A 26,831-nucleotide genomic window follows, 5' to 3' on the forward strand; every position below is an offset into this window, starting at 1 on the left:
AACTAATATACAGTTTTAAAACTCTCAGATATTAATGGGAGGACCTTTTAAGCAATGTCATCTTTCTTTGCTTCTCTGTCCTCCTTGGCAACACTAGGCATGTGCACTTTGGAGTACTATTAAACGCTTCATTCCATACATCTACACCAAGGATATTATCTACAAAAAACATAAAGCACAATTCAGCCTTCTAAAACCCTCCAGATTTACTGAACTACACCACACACCCAGCCAGCATAGAAGTTACAAGGACCTGGATCAACGACAAAGCACTCATAACTTTTATAGACGCAACACCATCACATTTCATTTGCCTGATTCTAATATTAAAAATAAGAATATCAGTGCAGATGAGCAAATATAGATATCTGCAGTGTCTACTGGTGTCGGTCTGCCTGAGGAATTCTTGGAGAATTCTGGAGGCTGGAGGTTCCTCCTCGTCCAAAAGATGATGACAAAGACAGAGGGTGCATCCCAACATGTAATTTGCCTCTCCTCCTAACTCCCACTACCCTGCTTCATCAAACAATGGCAGAAAAAGGAAAAAAACACTTCACTATAACAACTTCCTCTGTAGGAGGCATAACATTTTACAGCTCTTATTGTGCTGCCTTTCCTCATTCTAAATACAAAAGCCCCTACTAGTGGTCATTCTGCTAATAGCAATTTTAGCAAATGGCTACTGGATTTCTGATCTGGCCTTAAGGCTTTAGCAACTCTGAATTAACTTCAAGAGCTAAATAGCCATCTGGTACATTAAACTGCAAAAGGGTTGGGTGGGCAAAAGAGAAAAACCAGGGTATGATGATGGGGAAAACAGGGCAAAACTCTCAAGATACTGGGGATAAAACTGCCAGTACAGAGCTAGAAAAGGTTTTGGAGGTTTTAACTATAACTTCCAGAATCCTCCAGCTAACACTGGCCAGGAGATTCTGGAAGTGGTACTCCAAAAGAGTAACTTTTCCAAACTATGTCTGCCACATATACAATACAGTGCAGAGGTATAGCTGCCAGGTTTCCTGTTGCAAACACAACACACTTACAAAGGTCATCTTAATTAGAAATAACAGGAATCAGGTTAAAAAAATTAAGAGTATTCAGTTAATTATACTCTTGCAGAGTGAAATCCTGGAGTGGTAATTGGTATAACAACTTCCATAGAGAATCATGAGGTCTGCACAGTAAGAAGAGCAGACAGCCTTCAAGCATTGCTTTAGTAGACTAAAAGAAACATTATGACTACATGCCAGACTGCCAAGTTTCAAGGAACAGACCAGCTCATTTATACAAATCTTGGTGAAAGTCCAGAAAATGACTCGGATATGCCTGTATTCTGACATCAGAGACTATTTACCTGGCCTGTCAAGCAGCAAAAACAAGTAAGCCTCTCTAGTCTGACCACCCAGTTGCCTTCTGTCTGCTATACACTCGCCACATGTGGTTTTGCTTTCAAAGTTCTTTAACAGTGGAATTCTAGATACCATCACTCAGATGCCCTGCTGAATCCAACAATATTTATTCCTAGGCAAGCAAGTATATGAATTCAGAAAAATGCTACCGAATTACAACAAGCTTCAAAATTTTAAAATGGGATGAAGAATGTGGGAGTAAATTCTTGGGCATCATACAAATATCTCATCAGTTGAGATTTACCTAAATATTCTTCAGTTGAGATTTACCTAAAAGGAACAGCAATGGCAAAACACTGACAAATACCTAAAATACACAATGGAAAAACTGGAGAAGCATTCAAGAAACACCTAGAATTCCCCATTCTTCCCAGCTTTTACTCAGCATTCTATACTGAGAGTTCATGGCAGCAAATACAATCTATAGTTCAAACAGAATTTCTGTAAAAATTTAGAAAAGCATCCAAAACATTAAGGCAATGTCACTCTAAACAACTAAAAGGTTTTATGCAGTGCTGCATCAGTGCCAAGTCTAGTACTATTGCAATTTCATGCTATAGTTTTAGAAGAAGCTGCTGTGCTAGTCTGTTCAAAGACTATCAGGCAAAATCCAAAGAAACAAGACAAAAATATGTAGTACCTTGAAGACTATTATATTTTAACGTGAGCTTTTACAAAAGTTCACATTCAAATACAAGAGTCTTTAATGTGTCACATTTTTGTCTTGTTTCCTCTCGTTTCACTAGATTTTGCCTGATAATCTCATGCTAATTAAAGAGGGAAATTTCTTACCATACTGCAATTGGATAAAGCTGAAATCATGCAATCTGAGTCATAAGAGGATTCACAAGTCAATACAGTGGACCCTCGACTTACAGACGGCTCGACTTACAGACTTTTCGAGTTACAGACTTCTCTGGCTGCAAAATTTAGATTCGACTTGCAGCCAGAGAATCGACTTACAGACCAGAAAAAAACCAAAATGGAATAAAAATAGAATAAAAACCACTGGTTATGGGATTAATCAGTTTTCAGTGCATTGTAGGTGAATGGAGATTCGAGTTACAGACTTTTCAACTTGCAGCCACCATTCCAATACGGATTAATTCCTTAAATAGAGGGTCCACTGTATATGGAATGTGCATGAATCAACACATAAACAAGCAGAGGCACCAATTCAAGTGAGGACAGAAATCAAGGTCAGAACTAGGTGCTTGCCTGGGGATTCCCACTGAACTGTGGGCCTGGGAGTCCTTTAATTCTGGAAATCCCATCCTTAGTCTGAACAGGTCAGTCCAGTGGACCCTCGACTTACAGACAGCTCGACTTACAGACTTTTCGAGTTACAGACTTCTCTGGCCACAAAATTTAGGTTCGACTTGCAGCCAGAGAATCGACCTACAGAGCAAAAAAAACCCAAAATGGAACAAAAACGTCCGGTTACAGGATTAATCGGTTTTCAATGCATTGTAGGTCAATGGAGACTCGACCTACAGACTTTTCGACCTGCAGCCACCATTCCAATACGGATTAATTCCGTAAGTAGAGGGTCCACTGTATACTGAAGAAATATGCGCTCCTTAAGACAAAGCAAAACATTTTACTCTTACAAATGCAGACTATGAATTCTGAGTTGGGGATTGAGAAAACAGTGTCCCTGCTCCAAGTTTGTCATTTGTGTTTTTCTCAAAGTAGGAGCCTTCAAGTCTATGTGTGAATATTTGAGTAGTTCTGTCCTTAGAGAGCCCTACAAAATAGAAAGAAAATACTTGTGTAATAATTTAGGCCTCCAATTATCCAGTTGCCTAAGGGTAAAGAGAAGCACTAGAGATGAAACTCCATTCTGTCTTCCATTCTCTATTCCTCTCAAGGCTGGCTGCACACAGGTAGGCACAGACTGGAACACGCCAGAACAGTAAAAGCCAACACTAATATAACTGTAGACAAATGAAGCAAGCAATGAGTTTTGTGAGTAGCAAAAACATTATTTACTAAACAATAGATCAAAGTAGGGCCAGACAGGCATAAATTCAAAGCATCTCTTAGCAAAAAAAAAAAGTCATTCTCTTAATACAACCATTATTTGACTAAGTCTTTTTTAAATAAATGCCCAACCTTGTATTCGACAGGGCTTAAGACAAGGTATTAAATCATACTATTAGATGCAGGAATCTGGAAAAAGTCTCACTTCATGCACCAGAACAATGTTGAAAGAGAAAGTAGCCACTGTTTTCCACTCTAGTTCCCATATCAATGCTAAGGTTATATCTGAGTAAGAATTATACAGTTTAAAACAATAGTGGGTAAGGGAGGGAGAATTATAACTAGGCTTTTGTATGGTTTTAGATGAGAAATATGACTAGACTTGTACCATATGCACCAAGAGAATTGTATCAGGATTACCATACTAAACTTTCCCCTGCAGTATTCATAAAGCCTGAAGGAGTGAAGTTTTCGTACTAGTTTTCTGAATTGAAATCTACTGTGTGCCTTTTCTAATACTACACTTACTTTTTGTGCACAACTTTACCTACTGGGTTAAATGCTGCATGTATTCGCAACAGAACACTAACAAGACATCAGATTGGAGAGTCTGATGCCTGAACATCTCTTCAAGAGCCCTACAGAAGTTTATAGTCCTCTATAGAAAAAGATCAGAAAAGCCTGTGTTTGTCATAGTGGGCATTTAACCCCAAAAGTATTTTGTCCCAGAAGGAAATCAGACAATCATTTCCAGTCACAGCAAAATTCATGTGGGCATCAAGATATTCATTTTTGCAATATTTCTAGGGACGACCAGCTTGTCTAATTCTACAAGCTTTATTTATCTACCCTGCTTCTATACAATTGCTCCAGAGGTTGGGAATTTGATTCCCAACTGTACCCTTCCGATAGGAGATGGACTCAATGATCCATGTGGTCCCTTCAAGCTCTGCAGTTCTAAAATGATAATGGTGGTGGTTATGCTCCATAAGAACAAAAACACTTCAAATATATAAAACATCCAGAGGTATAGCTATGGAAAACTGTATGTACAAATGCTAAAAAATATATGAAAACTAAACAAGTTGTGGGTAAATAATTACACCAGAATTCAATCCAAAATACAGAAGCATAAAAAGTATAATAAAATACCAAAAATAATGTTTTAATAACATTCTAAAAATGCAAGAGCATATAGCTCTCAGATGTTCCCCAATCTGTCAACAACCTCTTTTACACGGACTGCAAATTACAGCGGTCTGATGCACCAAGGAAAATTTTATAATAGGAATCTCAATTGTTTTTGCATCTTCTATAAATACAAGGGCTTGTAACTCTGAATCCAGCTGGCTGCCACCACTATGATAAACATTATTGTTGTGACTAAAAGTTGCAAAACCTTGTAGAATAAAAGGATCTGTACACCAAGGTACTGTGATACCACAGTATAGTAGCTACAGAGAATGTAAGTTATAGGCTCCTCAAATGCTATTTTCAGTCATATCAACACATTGCAACATGTTCAACTGTCTTATGATCCCTGGCTTAGCATGTTATGAGACTACGGCCAATACAGTGGTGCCTCGCAAGACGAGCGCTTCGTTTTACGACGAAATCGCATAACGACGAAGTTTTTGCGATCGCAAAAGCAATCGCAAAATGATGTTTTCTATGGGTTTTTTTTGCTTTGCGATGATTGGTTCCCTGCTTCGCTAACCGATTATCGCAAAACGATGATTTTAGAACAGCTGATCAGCAGTTTCAAAATGGCCACCGGGTAAAAAACATGGCCGCCCGCTGTTTTCTGGGACGGATTCCTCGCTGCACAGGCAGCAAAAGTGGCCGCACTATAGAGGATCTTCGCTGGACGGTGAGTTTCCAGCCCATAGGAATGCATTGATCGGGTTTTAATGCGTTTCTATGGGCTTTTAAAAATCGCTTTACAATGTTTTCATTCTACAGTGATTTCGCTGGAACGAATTAACATCGTAATGCGAGGCACCACTGTATCAGGAATGTGCATGCAGTAAAGAGCATATACCAGACTACATCCACATCACTTGGCCAGATTTTCACTTATGCATCTAGACTCCCCATTTCTGTTTCCCCAACTGCACCATCATCCTGTGTGCTGTCAAATCAATTCCGACTTATGGTCAACATTCTCAGAGTTTTTCAGATATACTCAGAAGTGGTTTAGCATTCCCTTCTTCTGGGAGCTCTCTGGGACTGTGTAGCTTGTGCAATATAAGCTGGTTCAGAAAGATACAGAACTTCAGACCTCTGGCTCTGCAATCAGATATCCAACTCACTGAGCCATTCAGCAGTTCAAAAGTTTTCTCCAGGAAGCTCCTATGCCCTCTGGAGTAGATAAAGCAGCATATGCAGACAAGTTGAATCCTTTTTCTCATCAACACTATGGCAGAAATGGAACCATAAGATAACAACCCTCCAGTCTCTCTTTGGGGCTACAAATATTCTCTAGAGACACTCTTTTTGATCAAAGTGATGTTCTAGCAGAAGAAAAAGTGCCTAAGTCAAATAGGATACAAGATTAACAATTCCTCCAGGACAGGCAGTCAACAAGTCTCAAAAGCTCACCGAGAAGGATGCAGAGGCACCAACACACATTATTTTACCTCAACAGCCCATTCCCATGCTCCCCAACACCATATTCCCAGACTTGAAGCCAAGGATGGGAAACCCTTAGTGCAGAGTTCAGTTTAAGAGAAGTGGTCAGGGCTGGACTTCCTGTGAGGGTGGAGGAACAAAGGCAAAACCGTACAGCTAAACACACCAGCATATTTTAGCTTAAAACACTTGCTATTGGTAACCAAACCTTAGGAGAAGAATGTCAGTGCTTCAGAATAGGGGGTGAGGCGGGGGCAAACCTAGGGGTACCACAACATGATGAAATGAAGGTGCAGCCTTTTGGGGAAACCTGTAGAGTCAAATTCACCCACTCCCCAGTGGGTACGACTCTGGCCCCAAGGCCTAAGTTTCCTTACCCTAATTTATGCTTCCCACACCTTCCCTAGTGAAAAAGCAGTATGGTTCCAAATATAACGCTGAAGCTTTTAAACATTTACAGACTCAGAGCACACTATTTCATCTTTTTTTTCATCCCTAACGGTAACCTGTACTTTACCTGCCACAAGAACTGACTTGGGAGTGGAGAAGGATTAAAAAGCAGCCTATACGTACATCTTTCTTTCATAAAATTGCAGCATGACATCAAAACCAGCAGCTCATTTCCAGCAAAAGCCTGTTCTCCCTAGCACTGCACCTGGCAGTTTCCACCGCCTTTCACCCTTTCTGTAAACTGATCTGCGGGCACCTTGGCGACGACGACCCAAGTTTGCTCTTGCCTGTTTTGACAGTGGCCTCGTTCAAGGAGGGGCTCACAAAGAACCTCAGTCTTGAGCTGCCTCTAAGATTTATGAATGGGCATATTGTGTGCTTGAGATTCCAGGCTGTTCCTCCTCCTTCGCCAACAGCCAGAAGAAAGTAAAATGATGCTGAAGGAGGTGAGCTTGTCACTCTCTGGATTGCAGCTCACCAGCTGCCGGCAACTTTTAGATGCAAAGATCACACCGGTTCTATTTCACCTCATTCTTAAACAGAAGCTCTTCATATTGGCAGACGCGCCACGCAAAAAAAGTGAACTAATTCCGTAAAAAAAAAAAAGGAGGGGGGGGAAGGAGAGGAAGGGCAGAGACGACGGGGAAATAGACTGAAATGTGATCCGCTGCTACTGTGCAAGCAAGCCTTTGCATCCTAAGCAACCTTCTTTTTTTTGTCGCCCACACAGAAGACACCGCCCCTTCCCAAGTCTGCCCATCTTGCGCAAACCGAGAGGCGTCTGCAAACTGGGGTGCTCGGTCCGAGTCCGTTTTGCAGCCCCAAAGCACCTCGGCAAGGCTTCTTTCGGCAAGGCTGCATCCCGACAGCGGAAAGAAAGAACTGCAAGCATCTCTCTCTCTCTCTCTCTCTCTCTCACTCACTCACTCACTCACTCACTCACACACACACACACACACACACACACACACACACACACCATTTTCAGCTTTCCCATGGGGAAATGGCAAAAGGCAAGGGACCACTGCAAAATTTGCAATGGGCACCTACGATCCCTCTACCTCCCCTCCACACACCTACCTCCCTACCTCCCTACCCCAACCACATCCCGCCTCCAAGCGAAACTCAAGACCTACCCAACTCTGCACTTTGTTGCTCAGCTTGACTTTTTTGAATTGGCTCGCCGGCAAATCCATCCCGCAGCGGCGGTGGAAGAAGATGATGGGGAAGAGGAAGGCGAGCAAAGCGGAGCCGCCAGGCAAAGGATACGACGCAACCTGGGAGGAGAAGGAGGAAGAAGAAGAAGAAGAGGAAAAGCAACAGAGGAAGGGCGTGGGAAAAACTGAATGAAAGCGAGCGAGGCGAGGGAGGGAGGATGCTGTTTTTCGCCTGAAGGCTACTACTTTGCGGCTGGAGGCGGCTGGACTGGGCAGCCCGCGAGCTCCCGGCTTGTAAAACGAAGAGGTGGGGGCGGGGGGAGGCGAGGGCAGAAGGGAGCGAAAAGGAGGAGGAGCCAGAATGAGGCGAGGGAAAGAGACACCCACGCCCCCCCTCCCGCTTTCCACTCAGAGAGAACGCGAGCGCGCATGCGCCCGCCTGCAGACTTCTACTGCCACGCAAGCCCCGGCATTGCCTTTGCACGGTTACTGCGCATGCCCCGCCTCGTAGCGAATCAACGCTGGATAGGAAAGTGGAAGGGGGAGGCGGTGCCAAATGGCTCCCGCCGAGGAGGACCCCGGAGATTGCCGCTCTAGCCGCGCCTCTGTCGTTTCATAGAGGGTCATGGGGATTGCAGATGGTAGAGGGAGGAAAGCGGCTCTTTCCTGCCCTCTCCTACGGGCACGACAGGAAAGTTGTCTTGGTTTTGGGTGCAGTAGCTTTATACAACGGTGCTGCACCCAAACTGGCACCCCAATTTCTTCAGCCTATTCTTTCCCCTCTTAGGCTTCTCTCCCCATTTATTTTGCCCTAAATCATCAGCTGTACTTTTTGTTTCCCAACACGTGACCGAAGTATTAGGGCAGTCTGCATTGTACAGTATGAGTTTTGTGAGGTCTTCGTCTTTATTCATCTTAGTCCTTCTCGCTTAGTCCTCTCAATCGACGAAACCCTTAGTGTCCAAATTTTTTATTTTATTATTCGATTTATACCCCACCCCTCTAGACAGATTCTACTCGGGGCGACTTACAAAGAAGAATAAAACATTATAAAATACAATCACAAAAAAACCATCAGTATATATAAATCAATGACATAATTATATCAACAAATTAGAAGATCAATTTGTCCAAGAGACCAAAGATGGAGAAACTACAGTATGGCCCCCCAAAATTGTGGGGCTACGCCTCCCATCATCTCTCATCACTGGTTATGCTGGCTTAGGCTGATAGTAGTTGGGAGTCCACCAACATTTAGAAGTTCACATTTCCCAAGCCTTGATGTACAGCCAATAACAAGACCACCCCAGCAAGCACTGGAAAGGGCGGGCACCTTGGCCAATTGCTCTCCTGTTTCTCAAAAAGGCCTTTTAACCAAATGCATTACTGGACCTGTAGTAAGTTGCTAATTTGGTACTGTTAAATTTCTAATTCTGCTGTGCTGACAGAAACCAACAGGCAAGCTAGTAACAAAGTCATCAAATCAGTTCTGAGTCGTGATCCTTTTCAGGGCTTTCTAGGTAGAGAATACTCAGAAGTGGTTTGCCATTTCCTTCTTGGGGCATCCGGGTGGGCTTGCACACTGGTGGGCTCTACTCACGGGAGGCACAGTGAGGAGTCAAACTGCCAACTTCTACCTAACCCACTGAGTTCTGTCCCTTCTCCAGCTGTCCATTTTGACACCAGATATAAAGGAGGTGGTTTCTTTTTCCTGGTAGCTTGCTGAGTTTCTGCGCTTCCTGCAAAAGAGAAATGGTGTCTTCTCTGCAAGGGATCTCACACTTATTCTGATGGAGTATTTGTAGTCACCTGCATGGAATTTCTTGGTCTACCAAGTGGGTGCTTAAATGTAAGCCTGCTCAAGGGAGCACTTTTGACATCAGCATGAAGATGTCCAGAGAGCTGGTCATGCTATTCATGTGTACTGCAAAAGGTTCTAGATAGGCCTTGGAAGAGGTGGGTTAAAAAAACAGTTACTGTACATCTCTCAGACATCATGACCAGTAACCATGTTGCCTAGAGGATTCTAGGAGCCGTAGTCCCAAAAAGTAACTTTTCTGAGCATTTATTCTGGGGATGGTTAGGCTACCTGCAACATTCTCTAAGCATAATAGGTATCAAGCTTCTTCTGCCTGAGAGCGAACATGCTTAACATTTTCCTGAAGCGAGACAAAAAGAGTGATAATAACGAGTACGCTCCCCTTTAAGCAAATTTATCCATCTTTACTTTTGTTGTATATCTCCTGTAGGCTTTTTAAAAATAAAAAATAAAATAAAACATGGATTTTTCCAGAACCTGTTTGAAAAACACTTATAGAACTCTTGAAGTGTATTTCTTTTCTACTAAAACATCTAACACATAGGAGTACTGGTGTAGGATAGTGTAACTGTTTCTCAAATCCTATAGAAACTGTGTGAAGATTTCACTCTGTCTGTCTACCCATTCATTCCTGCATTTAATTTATATCCCAATTTTTTTACTAAGTTAAAAAATTGTAAATTAGTTAAAAGGGAAAAAAACATTTATAGAAAGAAACATTATATTAAAATAATGAATAAAAACAGGTTAGAAAGACTTGAAAGTTCCAGTATGTATTTCAAAAATCACAGATATACAGTAGTTACTGTGAGATATCAAAGGTGTCCATGCCATCTAAATGTATAACAATCTTTCATTATCTCTAGTATACGAAATCATATTTCAAGTAAGTCAACACTCCTTTGCAATTATCATTAAACACTTTTCTCTCAAAAGCAGAGCTAGACAATATCTGGAAAATATCTATTACTGTACAGGAACGGGGAGAGGTCACCCATCCCATCCCTCTCAAGTTTCACCATGCTTATCCAATGTGGCAGTGATGATCTACTTTATTCCTTAAAGCTTCAAATGAATAAAATACAATCCTTCATTGCACAACTGTTTATATTGCACAAGTACTCTTTAACAGATAGGAAGTTGTTCCCTAATGTCTAGGTTTTTTTACTCTTACATCAGGAAGGGCAAACTCGGTAGCAACAGACAGCAATCTTTCAAAAATTCCGAAGATTCTCTAAGAATGTTTTCCTCTGCACACTCTTCCCTTAGGCTAAATACACCCATTCCTTTACATCGCTGCCCTTATAGTGCACCGCTGCAAGAAATGTAATTAAAACGTATTGAAGATAATAAATCCAAGTTAAGTAATTAAGAGTTGACTCATAATTCTTGCTTACATAATGAAAACAAATTCATGCCTACAGAAACTGATTTGCTACCTGTTACATACAGCACTGATGGTACCTGTCTGTCATGGGTTTGGAGGGAAAGTTCCATCCTATGGGGAGTGGAAGGCGGGACATCAGGGGGAGGAGCTGTACTGTATATATATTTGGAGCTTGTGTGGAGAAGTAGGAGTGGGAGTCTGTGTGTCAGACTGAGTACAACTGTGTGTCAGTTAGTACATACCTGATAGGTTCAGGTTTCTATCTGGGTAGCCAGAACTGATAGGTTCAGGGTCTGTGCTTTACTTTAAAGTGTTCTGTGTGAACCAAACTGTTGTATGTATGATTGAGACTAAGCCACGTTACAGTATCTTCTTTACCTGATCATTTTATTTTCCCTGTTTGTTATTTAAATAAACCTTGTTCTTTTGTTTAGTAAAATCCATTCCTGGTCTGTGTGACTCCTTACAGGGAATGGTTGGTGGCAGCATAGTTAAAGTGTGGCATACTCCAGTAGGTCTGGGGTTGTCACATTGATTGGTGTCCAGCGTGTGGGATACGACTGGTCCAGTTGTCCAGTGGTCCAGCAAAGCCTTGGCAAGTGTGCCCAGAGCAAGGGGGGTCTAGTCAGGGACAATCTGAGAGCGCGTAGGTAATCTTCTAGGCTTACCTCACGGGGAGGTACGCTAGTGGAAGAACGTGCCAACTCAGATTGGGGACTAGATTAGGGAGCTCTGAGGCAACCCGTTTTGGCGGGAAAGGGCTGAGGCAAAGCTGTGTGAAGTAACAGTGATCTAGCCTGTCTGCTGAGAGGCCTAGCAGAGGGGGTGAATTCTGCCTGGCAACAGTAGCAAGTTAGTGCTGAAGGAACAGCAGCAATCTATAGAAGGCTGTTCCTGAGGCAAAAGGAAAAAAGTCGTCGCTTTATTTTGAGGCTTGACTTTTGAAGGCAGCCTGTTCTGGGGGGGGATTATGCCCTTGACTCGAAGCCAAATGGCAGAAATGGGGGAAGTAAGAGACCCACAGGTAGACCAAGGTTCTGAGGAAGAATTTGGCTCAGTGCAGGATGAGAGCACGGGAGAACAGAACCCAGAACTCAGAAAAATGCTCCTAGCCCAACAGCATGAACTGAGGGTGAGGGAAATGGAGGAAAGATTAGAGAGAGAAAGAATGGCGTTTGAAAGGGAAAAGGAAGAGAAACAGGAAAGGGAAAGGGAGAAACAAAGACGATTTGAAATGGAATTGGAGAGAGAGAAAATGGCGTTTGAGTTAAGAAAATTGGAAATGATGAATCAGAACAATAATAACAATAGAGATTCTGAGGTGGGCCAATTGTCTAAAACTGACTTGAAGAAATTCCCTGTGTACCACAAGGGAGATTGCCCTGAGGTGTTCTTTTCCCTCGTGGAAAGAGCGTTTGTGGACTTCTCAGTAAGGGAAACTGAGAAGATGACCATTATGCGATCTTTAATCAGTGGCAGCCTGGCAGAAGTCTATGCAGAGATGCCAGTGGAACTGTTGAAAGACTTCGCTGAGTTTAAAAAACTGGTGTTTGCCAGACATGGGATAAATGCTGAACAGCTGAGGCAAAGATTCGGGTCACTCACAAAGAAACCAGAGCAGACTTTTACCCAAGTGGGGGCCCAACTGGTGAGGTTGCTAGAGAAATGGCTGTCTCAGGAGGGGACAGAGACCTTCCAGCAGCTCAAAGACCTGATAGCGCTGGAACAGTTTTATTCAGTCCTGCATGGGGAACTGAAGTTCCAGGTGAGGGAAAGGAAACCGAAATCTGTGACAGAGGCGGCAGAGATCGCAGATTTTATTTACCAAATAAGAAAGCCCTTAGGTGCTGAGGGGAAATCTGTAGGTAAACCCAAAGAAACCTACAGCAAGTACTCTCAGGGACCAGGGAAAAACCAGCAAGGGGGAGGGGCCCATGTTGAAGGGAAGCCCTCAGACATGAAACCACAAAGACCTCAGATTTTGGAGGGAAAACCAAAACCAGATGAGAAAGACTCAAAATACAGCAGAAAATGTTATTTCTGTCAAGGAAAGGGCCATCTAATCTCAGAGTGTGAGAAATTAAAGCAGCTAAAGGGAAATTTGCCTCATGATTTGAGTGGAACCAAGCCAAAAGCTGTGTTCTGTGTCCAGACAGAGCAAAGCTCCTTGCCACTGAGGGAGCCTGTTGCCATGGCTACTCAATCTGGAACAGTTACATCTGCTGATCAGGCTGGGGAAAATGGTCCTCTTGTGGAGGTCAAGCGCTGCTTGCTAGTGAGAACAGATTCGCAGTTGTTTGAAACCGCAGGGGTGGACGTAGGAATACTTGACCATCAGTATAGGGGGCTAAGGGATACTTGTTCCCAGGTGACCCTGTGCCATCCAGACATTATCCCTAGGAAGTATGTAATCCCAAATGAGAGCTTGAAAGTGGCAGGGATTGAGGGGCAGGTGATCTCACTGCCAGTAGCTGAGGTACCTGTGAGCTTTCAAGGCTGGAGGGGAGTTTGGCGGCTAGCGATTTCATCGACTCTGCCAGCAGCCGTGCTCGTGGGAAATGACCTGGCTGAACATGTGAAACGGGTGCTAGTGATTACACGCTCACAAGCTACCACGGGGACAGTTCAGGGGGGTACTGAAGGGCCCGAGGCGGAAGCAGATGAGGGTAGTTCCGAAGCTGTGGTAGAAACCTTAACCACAGACAGCAAATTTGGCCAAGAGCAAAAGGCGGACGCCACTCTCCGAAAGTGTTTTGAAAAGGTGACAGACACCCAGCTAACACCTGAAACCACAGCGAGATTTTGTGAGAAAAAGGGAATTTTATATAGAGAGACTCTGATGAATATCTCAAAAGGGGGAGATGAGATCAGAAGTCAGCTAGTGGTACCTGAAAAGTATCGCCCCATGATCTTACAAAGGGGGCACTCTGACATGTTTGCTGCGCACTTAGGGGTGAACAAAACACAGCAGAGAATCACACAAAATTTTTACTGGCCTGAAATAGGGAAGCAGATCAAGGAGTTCTGTAAACAATGTGATGTGTGTCAGAGGCAGGGGAATAACCATGACAGAACCAAAGCGAAGTTGTGCCCTTTGCCTGTGATTGACACCCCGTTCAAATGTATAGGAGTGGATATTGTGGGACCTTTGCCCAAGGCCACAAAGAGGGGGAACCGGTTCATTCTCACCATTGTGGACCATGCCACGAGGTACCCCGAAGCCATACCCTTGACTAACATCGAAACTAACACAGTGGCAGATGCCTTGGTGGGGTATATGTCCAGGATGGGATTTGCCTCAGAAATAATCACAGATTTGGGCACATCGTTTACATCAAAGCTCATGAAACGGTTATGGCAAATCTGTGGAATTAAACACAAGGAAACCACTGCCTATCACCCTGAAAGTAATGGGTTAACGGAGAAGTTCAATGGGACTCTGATGCGCATGATTAGGGCTTACTTGGCAGAGAATCCAAACAATTGGGACCAGAAGCTGCAATCCCTTTTGTTTGCTTATCGATCAGTGCCACAAGCCAGTACCGGGTTCAGTCCATTTGAACTTTTGTTTGGGAGAAGGGTGAAAGGTCCACTAGATTTAATCAAACAAAATTGGGAACAGATCACCCAGGATGACCCACAAGACGTTGTGACGTATATAGACACCTTAATGGTTGACCTGAAGAGAAACCTAGAGCTAGCAGCAGAAAACCTGCAAGCTCAGAAGGTCAGACAGGAAACCTGGTATGACCAGAAAGCCAGGGAGAGGCACTTTAACCCAGGGGAGGAAGTGCTTTGGCCTAGGCCCTGCAAATAGAACAAACTGCAGCTGGGTAGCCCAGAAATAAAATACTTGGGTCACATAGTAGGGGGAGGAGTGATCAAACCCCTAGAGGCCAAGATAGAAGCCGTTCGTGATTGGCCCAGACCCAACACCAAGAAAAAAGTCAAATCATTTCTTGGGTTGGTGGGCTACTACAGAAAGTTCATCCCGAGGTTTAGCGAGATGGCGACTCCGCTGACCGATCTGACGCGGAAGAAGACTGATGACCGCATCCCGTGGACCAGCGACTGTGAGGAGGCGTTCCGGAGGTTGAAGGAGGCGCTCATCAATTATCCAGTGCTGCGTGCTCCTGACTTCGACCGGGAGTTCATCATCTACACCGATGCGTCTAACACCGGGGTAGGAGCAGTTCTTTGCCAGGAGGATGAAAATGGTGACCAGCATCCAGTGTCCTACCTGAGTAGGAAACTCCAGAAAGGTGAGAGACATTTGGCAACAGTGGAAAAGGAGTGCCTGGCCATAGTATACGCGATCCAGAAGGCCAAACCTTACATCTGGGGAAGACATTTTATTCTGTGCACTGACCACTCACCACTGCAGTGGTTAAAGACAATGAAAACCCACAATAGTAAACTTATGAGGTGGGCTTTAAACCTGCAAGATTATGACTTCGAAGTGAAGGTGGTCAGAGGGTCAATGAACTGTGTCGCTGACGCCTTGTCAAGAAGACCCAACGAGTGAAGACGGCGGAAGAAACCATGGACTATATATATTTTGGTGACCAAAAGTTAAATGTACCTGTTTATTGATCAGTCTTGGTTTGTATTAATAAAGGTAACTTAATGTATGGTAAATGTTAATGTTTAAATGCATAAGTGTTATGTTTAACCTAGAGTGTAAGTATGAGTAAGTATGGTATTGTGTATGATAATGTTTAACTGTTTTGTATTTTGATCCTGGTTGTTTTTTTGGAGAAAAGCACTTTAGCTTTTCCCCTGCAAAACAACTTATAAAGAGGGGAGGTGTTACATACAGCACTGATGGTACCTGTCTGTCATGGGTTTGGAGGGAAAGTTCCATCCTATGGGGAGTGGAAGGCGGGACATCAGGGGGAGGAGCTGTACTGTATATATATTTGGAGCTTGTGTGGAGAAGTAGGAGTGGGAGTCTGTGTGTCAGACTGAGTACAACTGTGTGTCAGTTAGTACATACCTGATAGGTTCAGGTTTCTATCTGGGTAGCCAGAACTGATAGGTTCAGGGTCTGTGCTTTACTTTAAAGTGTTCTGTGTGAACCAAACTGTTGTATGTATGATTGAGACTAAGCCACGTTACAGTATCTTCTTTACCTGATCATTTTATTTTCCCTGTTTGTTATTTAAATAAACCTTGTTCTTTTGTTTAGTAAAATCCATTCCTGGTCTGTGTGACTCCTTACAGGGAATGGTTGGTGGCAGCATAGTTAAAGTGTGGCATACTCCAGTAGGTCTGGGGTTGTCACACTACCATTCTCATCATACCTCACAAGGGAAGCCTCTATGCCGCAAAGTCAGAAGAGCAGCCGTTGTAAGATCGAATCCACGCGACAGAGTGAGCTCCTGTCGCTTGTCCTAGCTCCTGCCAACCTAGCTGTTTGAAAGCATGTAAAAATGTGAGTAGATAAATAGGTACCACCTTGGTGGGAAGGTAACAGCGATCTGTGTCTAGTTGTGCTGGACACATGACCACGGAAGCAGTCTTCGGACAAACGGTGGCTCTATGGCTTGGAAAAGGGGATGAGCACCACGCCCTAGAGTTGGACATGACTGGACTAAATGTCAAGGGGAACCTTTACCTTTGCATCATACCTCACAATTGGCAGAGTAGCTAAGGCTTATGGAAAGTGGTGTTTGGCAACATCTGGACAGTAACAGGTTTTCCAGCTCTGACCTCCACAATCTGGGGTCCATGGTTTATTTTGGTGCACTAGACTAGATTATTCTAGTACTTACTATTTTAGATAATCACAGATCGCTGTGTTTCCCTAGAAAATCTGCAAAGATGCAACAATGGTTTTCTGGAATTCTTGTTCAGTGCCATCTTCCAAAATCTTTTTCCATCTGCTCCACTTCAGCTATGATGGTAAAATATGGACTCTGAATACCAACTGCCTGAGACAAGAAATAGAGCCCCCCCCCCAAAAAATAGCAGTTACTCTTTTGCACTGGTCGTAAGATTCTAGGAGGTAACTGGCAGGTCCAGTCCCTGTTGGATTGGGTCAACTCACTTGCCTTAAAACACAAAAGCTACAAGTGTAAGGCAATTTAAGAAGTCTATTCAGCTTGCGTTTTAATGCAAAGATGCTTAATTCATACATCCTAGGCTAAGACACCTACTGAAACACAGTTTTCCTTGTTATTTGCGTTTCTCTGGATGTTGTGCACTTCTCTATTTTAAAAAAACTTCTAAAACTGTCCATATGAGGGGAAAGTATACACAATATGTACATACTCTTTTACATACTGTAGAAAATTTACATAAAAAGAAAAATGCAGAGAGTTCTGCATTTCTGATTTCTGACCACCAGGGGCCTCATAATATCAACTTTTAGGCCAACAATCTGCATCCTCTGTTTCTTTGGTCAACAAGATTAAATTTGAAAGTAGCTGCTCAGAAAGAAAAATAAAAAGAAGCCTTAAAGTCCATAGAATATGATGGCTCTGAGTGCCATCATTAGACATGAGATCTACCAGATTATCACACTTTTTCAAATCACAGATTATGCCCAGCAAAGTCAGGTGTTCATTATGCTGGGCACCAGTAGCACCTGATCCCTGTCACCACTAATCTTCTCTACTAGTGGACAGATTTGTGTACACCTTTATTTGACCCTCCCTGCATAGCTTGCCAGTTAGGTGCACCAAATGATGCTATCCCATCACTAGTGATGAAGCAGGATGCACGGGCATGCATCCTGCTTCTTCTGGGAACTGTGATCAACAAAAAATAATTTCCCCAGTCCCTGCCTGTATTTACCATTTTACAAAATACGAAAGTGTTTCATTCTGTTACAAAATTGTAACACTTAAAGAAGTCAGTTTCATTCTGAAGAAAAGTCAGCCATAGGATCCCATCTAGAATGCAATCCCAATATCAGATTTTGCCTGTTGCAAATTCTTCTCCTCATACTTCCTATCTGCAGCAAAAATGCTCTTTGCAATGAAATAGCACCTTTGACATAAGACATAAGACATATTTGGGGACAAATAGCAGCTGGGCATGATTCTGGGAAGCAAACTGGTATAGGGGTCTCATCCCAATCAGAATCATATTCCACATTGGATCTTTGTGGTGGGCCCATCTGGATGGGATACATTATTTTAGCATATTCAGATAATTTCTCTTGGTTCCAGTCTTCTCAGGTTAGATAGCATCTTTATGCCAATAATAAACTGACAAATCATAGAGGTTGTGGTGATGTGAACTAAACTGCTTTGCAAATGATTGAACCCTTTTTTAAAAATCAAGATTGATGACTCCTGCAGTGTGTGCACAGTTCAATTTACTGATTGATTGGTTTGACTTGATTTGTACCCTTCTTTTCTTCCAGAAACTGGAAGCTAAGGCAGCTTACAGTATAATTAAAAACATAATTATAAATATTTACAGCATAATTAAATCAGCTTTCATTCCTTATTTATTCAATCTTGTTTTACCTATACCATATCTCTACATTTCTTAGTAATGCAACAAAAATTATTGAAAATTTTAAAATAAGGCTTCTAGTGACTGTCAGTGGATCTTTTAAGTCTAAACAAATTTAACTGGACTTACTATTGAGTATAAGATAGGGCTATCAAGGCACTATATCAAGTTGAGGCAAATTTTAAGTTCAAAAGTAATTTGTTCAAATAAGAAATTTCAGTCTTAATTCTTTACTCATATAAGAGAATGCACACTATGCTATGCATTTGTTTAAAAGCCCCTCAAAATTAACTGTCTTTTAAGATCTGTTATTCATATTTGCATGTTTCTTATGGTAGTTTGACAAGAGCACTTTAAATATTGAAATAGCCTTTTGAAGTGATCTCAGTCTGAGTGGCTTCTGAGCGTAACAAATTGCATCAAATTCAGTAGCATTCTCCACTAGGGGTCACTAAAATAAATGTCAAAAGTCTTCTCTGTAGTACAGTGATGCCTTGCATAGCGACGATAATTGGTGCAGCAAAAATCGCTGCAAAGCGATTTCGTCGCTATGCAATATTAAAAAGCCCATAGGAATGCATTGAAACCCCTTCAATGCGTTCCTATGGGCTTCAGACTCATCTTTAAGCGGAAATCCTCCATACAGTGGCCATTTTCGCTGCCCGGTAAATGAGGAATCCATCCCAGAAAACAGCAGGCAGCCATTTTTTTTACCCGGTGGCCATTTTGGAACCGCTGATCAGCTGTTAAAAAATCATAGCTTTGCGATGATTGGTAAGCGAAACAGGGTACCGATCCTCACAAAGTGATTTTTCCCCATAGGGAACATCGCAAAGCGATCGCAAAAGCGATCGCAAAAAGTTAATCACTATGCGATTTCGTCGTTAAACAGGGCGCCCGTTAAGCGAGGCACCACTGTACTCATTACAGAAGGGTAGCCAGTTAATTATTATACTGACCTCTTGTGTTTTATCTTAATTTGTTTATGTCTAATATTCCTAAAATGTTCCTGGCAAAAAGGTTCAGAGCCTCATGGTGCAGTGGTTAAACTGTAGGTAAAGGTTCCCCTTGACAATCTGTCCAGTCGTGCCTGACTCTAGGCGGTTGTGATCATCTCTGTTTCCAACCCGTAGAGCTAGCGGTTTGTTTTGTCCGAAGACAATCTCCCATGGTCACGTGGCCAGCGCGACTAGACATGGAACGCCGTTACCTTCCACCATGGTACCTATTTATCTACTCACATTTTGCATTTTGCATGCTTTTGAACTGCTAGGTTGGCAGAAACTGGGACAAGCGACGGAAGCTCACTCCATAGCGTAGATTTGATCTTACGACTGCAGGTGTTCTGACCTTGCAGCACAGTGGCTTCTGCAGTTTAACCTGCGCTGCCATCACGTCCCTGTAGTACTGCAGCCAAAACTCTGCTCACAACCTGGGTTCAATCCCAAGTAGTCATCTTGAGATTCACTCAGCCTTCCATCCTTCCAAGGTTGGTAAATTGAGTACTCAGCTTGCTGGTGGGGGTGGGGCAATGTGCAGTCTGCACAATTAACTTAAAAACCGCCCAGAGAGTGTTTTAGTGCTATAGGGCAGTATATAAGCAGCATGCTTTTTGCTTTGCACTGAGTAAAGCACAACATTCACAAAAATATACTTCAACAATTATTCTAACAGCATAGGCAAAGATTTTAATGACACGTTTGGGTCAGGATTTTAAGTATCAAGCCTCCAGGGTAAATGCTGGCTATCTAAAAAGAACTGGCGGACAAGACTCTGGGCAGAAACAATTTGTTTTTTAAAACAGTCTGTGACAAACAATAACTTTCTGCACTATAACTAGTCCCTCTGGAATCAGGTAGCAAGAGATTGTGTGAAATTTCATTGTCCCTTAAAAAAAAGTTTTGCTGGCTTTAAGATTAGTCACGAAGTCCATATTAGGAAAAGTACTTCTTGTTTGGGAAAAGACACAAAAAGGTGCATTTATTACAAAAGCAAAGGTATTGTCACACCTTTATGATTAATCTTTTTTTTCATTCTGAGTTTTTGCAGATTACAATACACTGCCTCAGACAAACAATGTATTCATTTTGTTTCTGTTGTGCAAGCTGAAACAGAATAACACAGTTACCTCTCTGAAAAATATGCAAGCTCTCAAATCTCCTTACAAAACTGATAGAACTGTAAGGTTGGAAGGGAGACTAAGTGATCATCTTGTTCACTATATTCCCAATGCTGGAAGCAATTCTTTTGGAAATATATAATAAAGAAAAGAAGTTAGGGGAGTAGAATAGAAAAGGGCAGACCACCAAGGATTAATATCCAGTTGTTAGTTCCAAGCAGGGTAGACAGACTAACTGGATGAATATCAAAACTTAAGTTCTGTTGATTTAATGCAGTGGTTCCCAACCTTCGTGTAATCCAGGTTTTTCTTGGACTGCAACTCCCAGAAGCCTTCACCTTTAATTGTGCTAGCTGGCGTTTCTGGGAGTTGCAGTCCAAGAACACCTGGGTTACCCAAGGTTGGGATCCACTGACTTAATGGATCTACTTGGGACTAACAGTTGGTTCTAATGCATACTATTGAAGTCATAAACTCCACATTGTCAAGAGTCTTAAGGTTGAATGAAGAAAGGGGGGGGTGCTATGTGATATGTTGATTTGAGGTCGTGTCAGGCTGGGAGCCGTAGTCAAAAAATGTAAGTTTTCCCAGCTTGAGTTTGGACCTTGCACCTTGGACTCACCCTAAGACTTAATGGATCAGGGGAAAAACAATAGTTTATTCTCCTTCTGCACAATGAATGTGTATAAAGGATACTGGCTATTTACAGTACAGTACATAGGACGCTTATATGAAATCCTTTCCCACTCCTTTCTTTTCCGTTCAGTACTTTAAAGCTTTAAAAGCTTATAATAATTCCTTCTTCCAGTCTGGATTATTACTATTCCCTCCCCTTTTTTCTGCCACTAGACCTGCTCTGTTCCTTCTTAATCTACCTTTGATCTGTCTTCGTTTTTCAGAACATCTTGTTGCTGACATCTATGCTTGCTCATATAAAATAGAACACTCTGGAAACACCCATTTATCTTGGATAAACAGTTTTATTTCATCTCCCTTTTAAATAGGATTGGAAATACATCCATGTCTTTAAAAACAGAGATGAAAGCAAGGACTGGGGCATTAATGCAGGCACACCTAATGTGAATCTGGATGTCGTCACGCTCAGCCTCAGACCCGGACAGCAACGGACTGTTTTCCCCTCCAAACTTTCCCATACAAACTGGGAAAGTTCTTGGCTCCAGAATTCTGAAGCAATGCTGTCTGACCTAACAGATTTTGCTACTGGGGCAAAACACAAAATTTGCTCCCTCTCCCAATTCCATACATATGTCATTAGTTATTTGTTAAAGTACCCTAGGTTACACAGCAGAACCTGACTTTAAAGCAATGATTTTCTATCTGGAAGAATAAAATTATTAAGGTTTAAAAGGGGATGTGAAACTTTTCTGTATATCAAAACCAGCAGGGTTTTTAAAAGTCAAGAAAGCCTGCTGTAAAGAAGCACAAAATTATCCTGGTCTCATCTGTGGAGGTGATGCAGACCCACACTGCTCTTATTAATTTCCGCCTGAAATGGAAAACCTCCTTTTCTATTCCCATTTTGTCGTTTATCACTGTGCCCTTTTGAGGCTTTCCTCTTGAAGAATCAGTACATAACAAATTGTAAAGGAGACACAGCATTCCTTGTCACTGATCTACTGTCCTTCTCCTTGTGTCCAGCATATGCCAGCTTTAAAGGGACCAAGAGAAGTTTGACTTTGAAACCAATTTTTGCCTGTAGATGTCATCATCCTTAAGTATCTACCCAGTTGTAGAGCCAGGCGTGTCCTGGAGCAGCTACTATTATGTTCTAAAGATGGCTCTTACTTAGACAAGACAGTCAAACTTTTCTTTCTAGTTTCTGATTTCTCCAGTTTTTCAGACAAAAAATTGTTGGCATTTTTGCAACCTCGCATGCTGCTTATAATTTGTTTGGCTGGGAGGGATCTTTCTGGGCTGGGGTGACTGTCAATCTATCCAGCACTAACCAACCATTCCTTCTCTACCTCTGAATTAAAAAAGAATCTCACCTCTTTGCTTTGTATCTTTCTCCCTCTCTTAAGTCTGTTGTTGAAAGCTGTCATGTTTAATAGTTTGCTGTTGATCTATTCACAACTGTAAGTAATGGGTTGTTTTATGCTTTCTACTTTCTCAGAGTGAGTTAATGAGACTGCAAATGGCAGTTAATGAGAAAAGGGGTAGGCTAATCTGAGGAATTTGAATCTATTATGCGAATCCCTGTGCTTCTACTGTGCAGCTAGAGGAATTTAAACAAAAATTCAAAACTCTGCAACATGATCACCTGTGTTCTCACAGCTTTTAAAAATATATTGAACAATTCCAGGTCTCCTGATTCTCCTGGGTCTTTTCCCACAGTACTCTAGATGAGGCCTAACCAGTGCTGAATAGAATAAAATTAGTACTTCATGGAATTTGGAGACTATACTTAATAGTTAATGCATCTTAACATTGTCTTTTTTTGCAGCCACATCACAAAGTGGGATGAATAGTATATGTTTACTCATATACAGCTTTTGATCTACAACAATACAAAAATTCTCACTCATAGTATTACTGAGCCAAGTATTCCCCATCTTGTAACTATGTTTGGTTTTTTACCCCAGGTATAGAACTTTGTCCTTGTGTATCCCTGTTAATTTTCATTCTGTTGTTTCCAGCCATTCTGTTGTACTCAACCCTATCAAGATCTTTTTGAATTTTGTTCCTGTCTTCCAAGGTATTAGCTGTTCCACCCAATTTTGTGTCATCTGCAAATTCCCTGCACTCCCTCATCCAGGTCATTAATAAAAATGTTGACGAGCACGGGGCCCAGGACTGAGTCTTGTGGTACCCGACTTGTTGGCTTTTCCCAGTGATAAACATTCTCTGAGTACCATTCTGTAACCAACTGTGTATCAAACTGAGAGATATTCTTTCCAGCCCACACTTTGTTAGGTTGCTAATCAGAATATCATGGGGCACTTTGCAAAAGGCTTTGACGAAGTCAAGATATATTACGTCTCCAGCGTCCCCACTGTCTACCATGCAGGTTAAGGTGAAGATTCCCCTTGACAATTGTCCAGTCATGTCTGGCTTTAAGGAGGGGTGCTCATCCCCATTTCCAAGTCGTAGAGCCAGCGTTTGTCCATAGACAGTTTCTGTGGTCATGTGGCCAGCACGACTAGACACGGAATGCCATTACCTTCCCACCGTTGTGGTACTTATTTATCTACTCGCATTTTTACATGCTTTCAAACTGCTAGGTTGGCAGGAGCTGGGACAAGTGATGGAAGCTCACTCCATAGCGTGGATTCGAACTGCTGATCTTTCAACCTTGCAGCCCAGAGGCTTTGTGGTTTAACCCGCAGCGCCACCACGTCCCACCAGGCAGGTTACCTGATCAAAAAATGTGATAAAATTAGTCTGGCAGATTTGTTTTTGACAAATTTGTATTAATTTCTACTTATTACTGCATTGTTTTCAAAGTGCTTGCATAGTGACTGCTCTATAATCTGCTCCAGAATTTTCCCTGGGATTGATGTCAGGCTGACTGGTTTGTAGTTTTCTCGTTCCTCCTTTTTGCCCTTTTTGAAGACTGGGACAATGTTCGTCATCCTGGAGCTAAATGGTTTTACAAGTTATACATTGAAAGCCGAACCAAGTTCCAGGGGAGGTAGAGCCAAAGGAGGCCTTGGGGTATTAGTTTCTACTAAGCTTCGAGCCACCAAAATTAGCTTAGCTGCATGTGTCTGGTTATCAAGTTTCTATATTTTACCCTGTTGTTAATTAATGTGTATCTCCCTCCACTCCAGCATAAACAACAAAATAAGGATAGGTGGGCAGATCTGCAAAACTTTATTAGCAGAATGACATCGCTACACCCCAAGGCATCTGTAATACTGACAGGAGACTTTAACACCAGAATTGGACAAAATGATGAAATCCTTTACCATCATTTTGGTGAACACGCTCCTGAAATGGAGATGGGACATCTGATCCCTGTTAGACAGTCTAAAGATCAGATTTGTAACTATTCTGGTCTATGTCTTTTATGGATGATAAATAGCTTGGATTTAGTGCTATTAAATGGAGGAGTGGAAGGAGATAGATCTGGGGAATATACCTTCCTGGGAGGGTGTGAATCAATATTCAGTTATTGATTACTCTATCATTTCCTATGACCTGTTAAACCTGGTACTCAGTTTCAAAGTTGGTACACACACAGAGAGTGACCATCTCCCCCTGATTACAATACTATCTGGTCAGAACCAGAATGTTCAGGCAGATTATGAACCCCAACTCAGTACAGAAGCAGAAATTGCAGTAACTCGGGTGAGATGGTTAGCCAAGGCAGAATATGTTACAACTGCATTCCTGCATTCGGAAAGCTATCTCAGAGTGCAGGAGTCCCTTTTGAAAATAAGTTCCCCTGAAAAGGCTCTCAATCTATATCAAGAAATAGTCACAGCACTACAAGGATGCTTGATTCGTAAAAAATCCATAAGACAGGACGCCCCTTTTTGTACAAACCATGGTTTGATTAGCAATGTTTGGAAACGAAGTATTTATAAGAGATATAAGGAATCAAACCTGTCATCCTTATTACCTGATTGGTTTCGGTTAAAGAAGAAATATGAAGAGCTAAACAAGGACAAAAAGAATTTGGCATTGAGGATGAGTTGGCAGAAATTAACTGTAGCATCAAGGTCACATGATTCTGTTAATTTCTGGGAGATAGTCTCGAGAGGGTTAGATAGTCAAGTAGGTGCAGCAAATTCATACATACCTGTTTAGACCTGGGAACTATATTTTACTGGTCTATATGCTGCAAAACAATATGGACATTTGATTCCACAAACCGCATCCCGTGATCTCCCTGACTGGCCCCCAGTTTCAATCTCTAACTTATTACCAGATTTATTGATAAGCTTAACGTAGGCAAAGCACCCGGGAGTGATAACATTCCTTCTGAGATTCTTAAAGCCAATATTAATTGGTGGGCCCTAGTATTAGCAACACTATTTACATGCATTGACCAGTTCGCATGTATACCAGAGGACTGGGGACTTATTATCATTCCAATTTCTAAAACGGGGAAGAGCTAACCCTGCAAATTATAGGCCAATCAGCTTGCTAAGTGTTATCAGTAAATTGTATGCCACCATCTTCTTGAGAAATTACATAGTTGGATGGAACAGGAAAATCTACTAGATGATAAGCAAGCAGGATTCAGATTAGGACGCTCTACAGGAGATTATGGTATAGTTGTACAACATCTGGTAGATAAATATTCATTTAAGACCAAAGGAGCACTATATACAGCCTTTATTGATTTCAAGTCCACATTTGATATGATACCACGAGACAGGCTTTGGCAGAAGTTGGAGACAACCAACCTTGATAGGCTGCTGCTCCTGATTCGCTGCCGGTATGCAAAAACCAGGTTGAAGGTGAGATGTAACAGGGCAAGTCCCCTCACCAAGGCTATCCCCACATATGCTGGCATCAAACAAGGCTGTGTATTGGCTCCCACTTTCATCTATATTAACTCCTGGGTTAGGAATTTAACTGAGACCAACTTTCATCCCCCCAATCTAGCAGATAGACCCCTATCTACTCTCTTATACACAGATGATGTTGTACTTCTCTCATTAACCTGTGTTGGCCTACGGTAGTTATTAAAAGCCCTGGGCAACTATTGTGAAACTGAGGAGTTGGTACAGTGGTGCCTCCACTTAGGAACGCCCCTACTTATGAACATTTCAACTTACGAACAGCTCTGGTCGCATTATTTTGCTTCTACTTGCAAACAGAGCTTCCATTTAAAAACAGAAAAAGGCAGGGAGAAAAGGCGGGAAATTCAAATTTCTAACTGTAGGTGGCGACAAGACTGCTTATTTGTACTGTAGCTCTTTCACTTTCAGCAGTTAGAGAGTCTGTCCTTGGAGGCTTGGGAGTGCCTCCTTCTACTTTGGAGTGTGTGTGTGTGTTTGCAGGGAGGTAAGGTGCTGTTTTCTCTTTTTAAAGAATTGTACTTGGTGGGTTTTGGCGGGGGGGGGGTATGTTTCTGTGCTGTGTGAGTTTCTTCAATTTCCTTGGATGCCGTTCATCCGGCCCTGGGGATTTGAACTCATTTAAAGTAGTAAGGTACTCCTTGACTGTTTATCAGTCTCAAGGTGCAATCCTATTCCCTCGCTTTATACTTCACATTTGCCTGGAGGAGTATAGATTGTCTTTTGGGAGAAGATCGAGCTGAAGTAGGAATCGAGCACTTCTGCCTTTTATTTGTACAGTAATTTGTTGATAAAGCCACATGAGTACATAATTTGCAGTTGATAGAAAATATGCTTTATGAATGAAGATTCTTGACTTTACTGATAGCTTTCCATCAAATATCTTGCTTTAGTTAGATAGCAATCCTCCACCCTAA

The 26,831-nt window shown here is 42.2% G+C and overlaps 1 protein-coding gene across 2 annotated transcripts in view; it reads right to left on the bottom strand.

The window, feature by feature from the left end:
- Positions 1 to 8,031, bottom strand: part of PAPSS1 (3'-phosphoadenosine 5'-phosphosulfate synthase 1) — a 57,651-nt gene extending 49,620 nt beyond the window's left edge. The window contains exon 1 of one of the 2 annotated variants that reach the window (XM_020796409.3): positions 7,610 to 8,031. In XM_020796409.3, coding sequence (XP_020652068.1) covers positions 7,610 to 7,669 — 60 coding nt within the window. In that variant the 5' untranslated portion in view covers positions 7,670 to 8,031. Of the gene's footprint in view, positions 1 to 6,596; positions 7,273 to 7,609 lie in introns of those variants that run through there. The other variant, XM_020796410.3, reaches the window with a different exon arrangement.
- Between the last annotated feature and the right edge of the window lie 18,800 nt (positions 8,032 to 26,831).

The sequence above is a fragment of the Pogona vitticeps genome, chromosome 5 (genome assembly GCF_051106095.1).
Source record: "Pogona vitticeps strain Pit_001003342236 chromosome 5, PviZW2.1, whole genome shotgun sequence".
Lineage (NCBI taxonomy): Eukaryota > Metazoa > Chordata > Lepidosauria > Squamata > Agamidae > Pogona > Pogona vitticeps.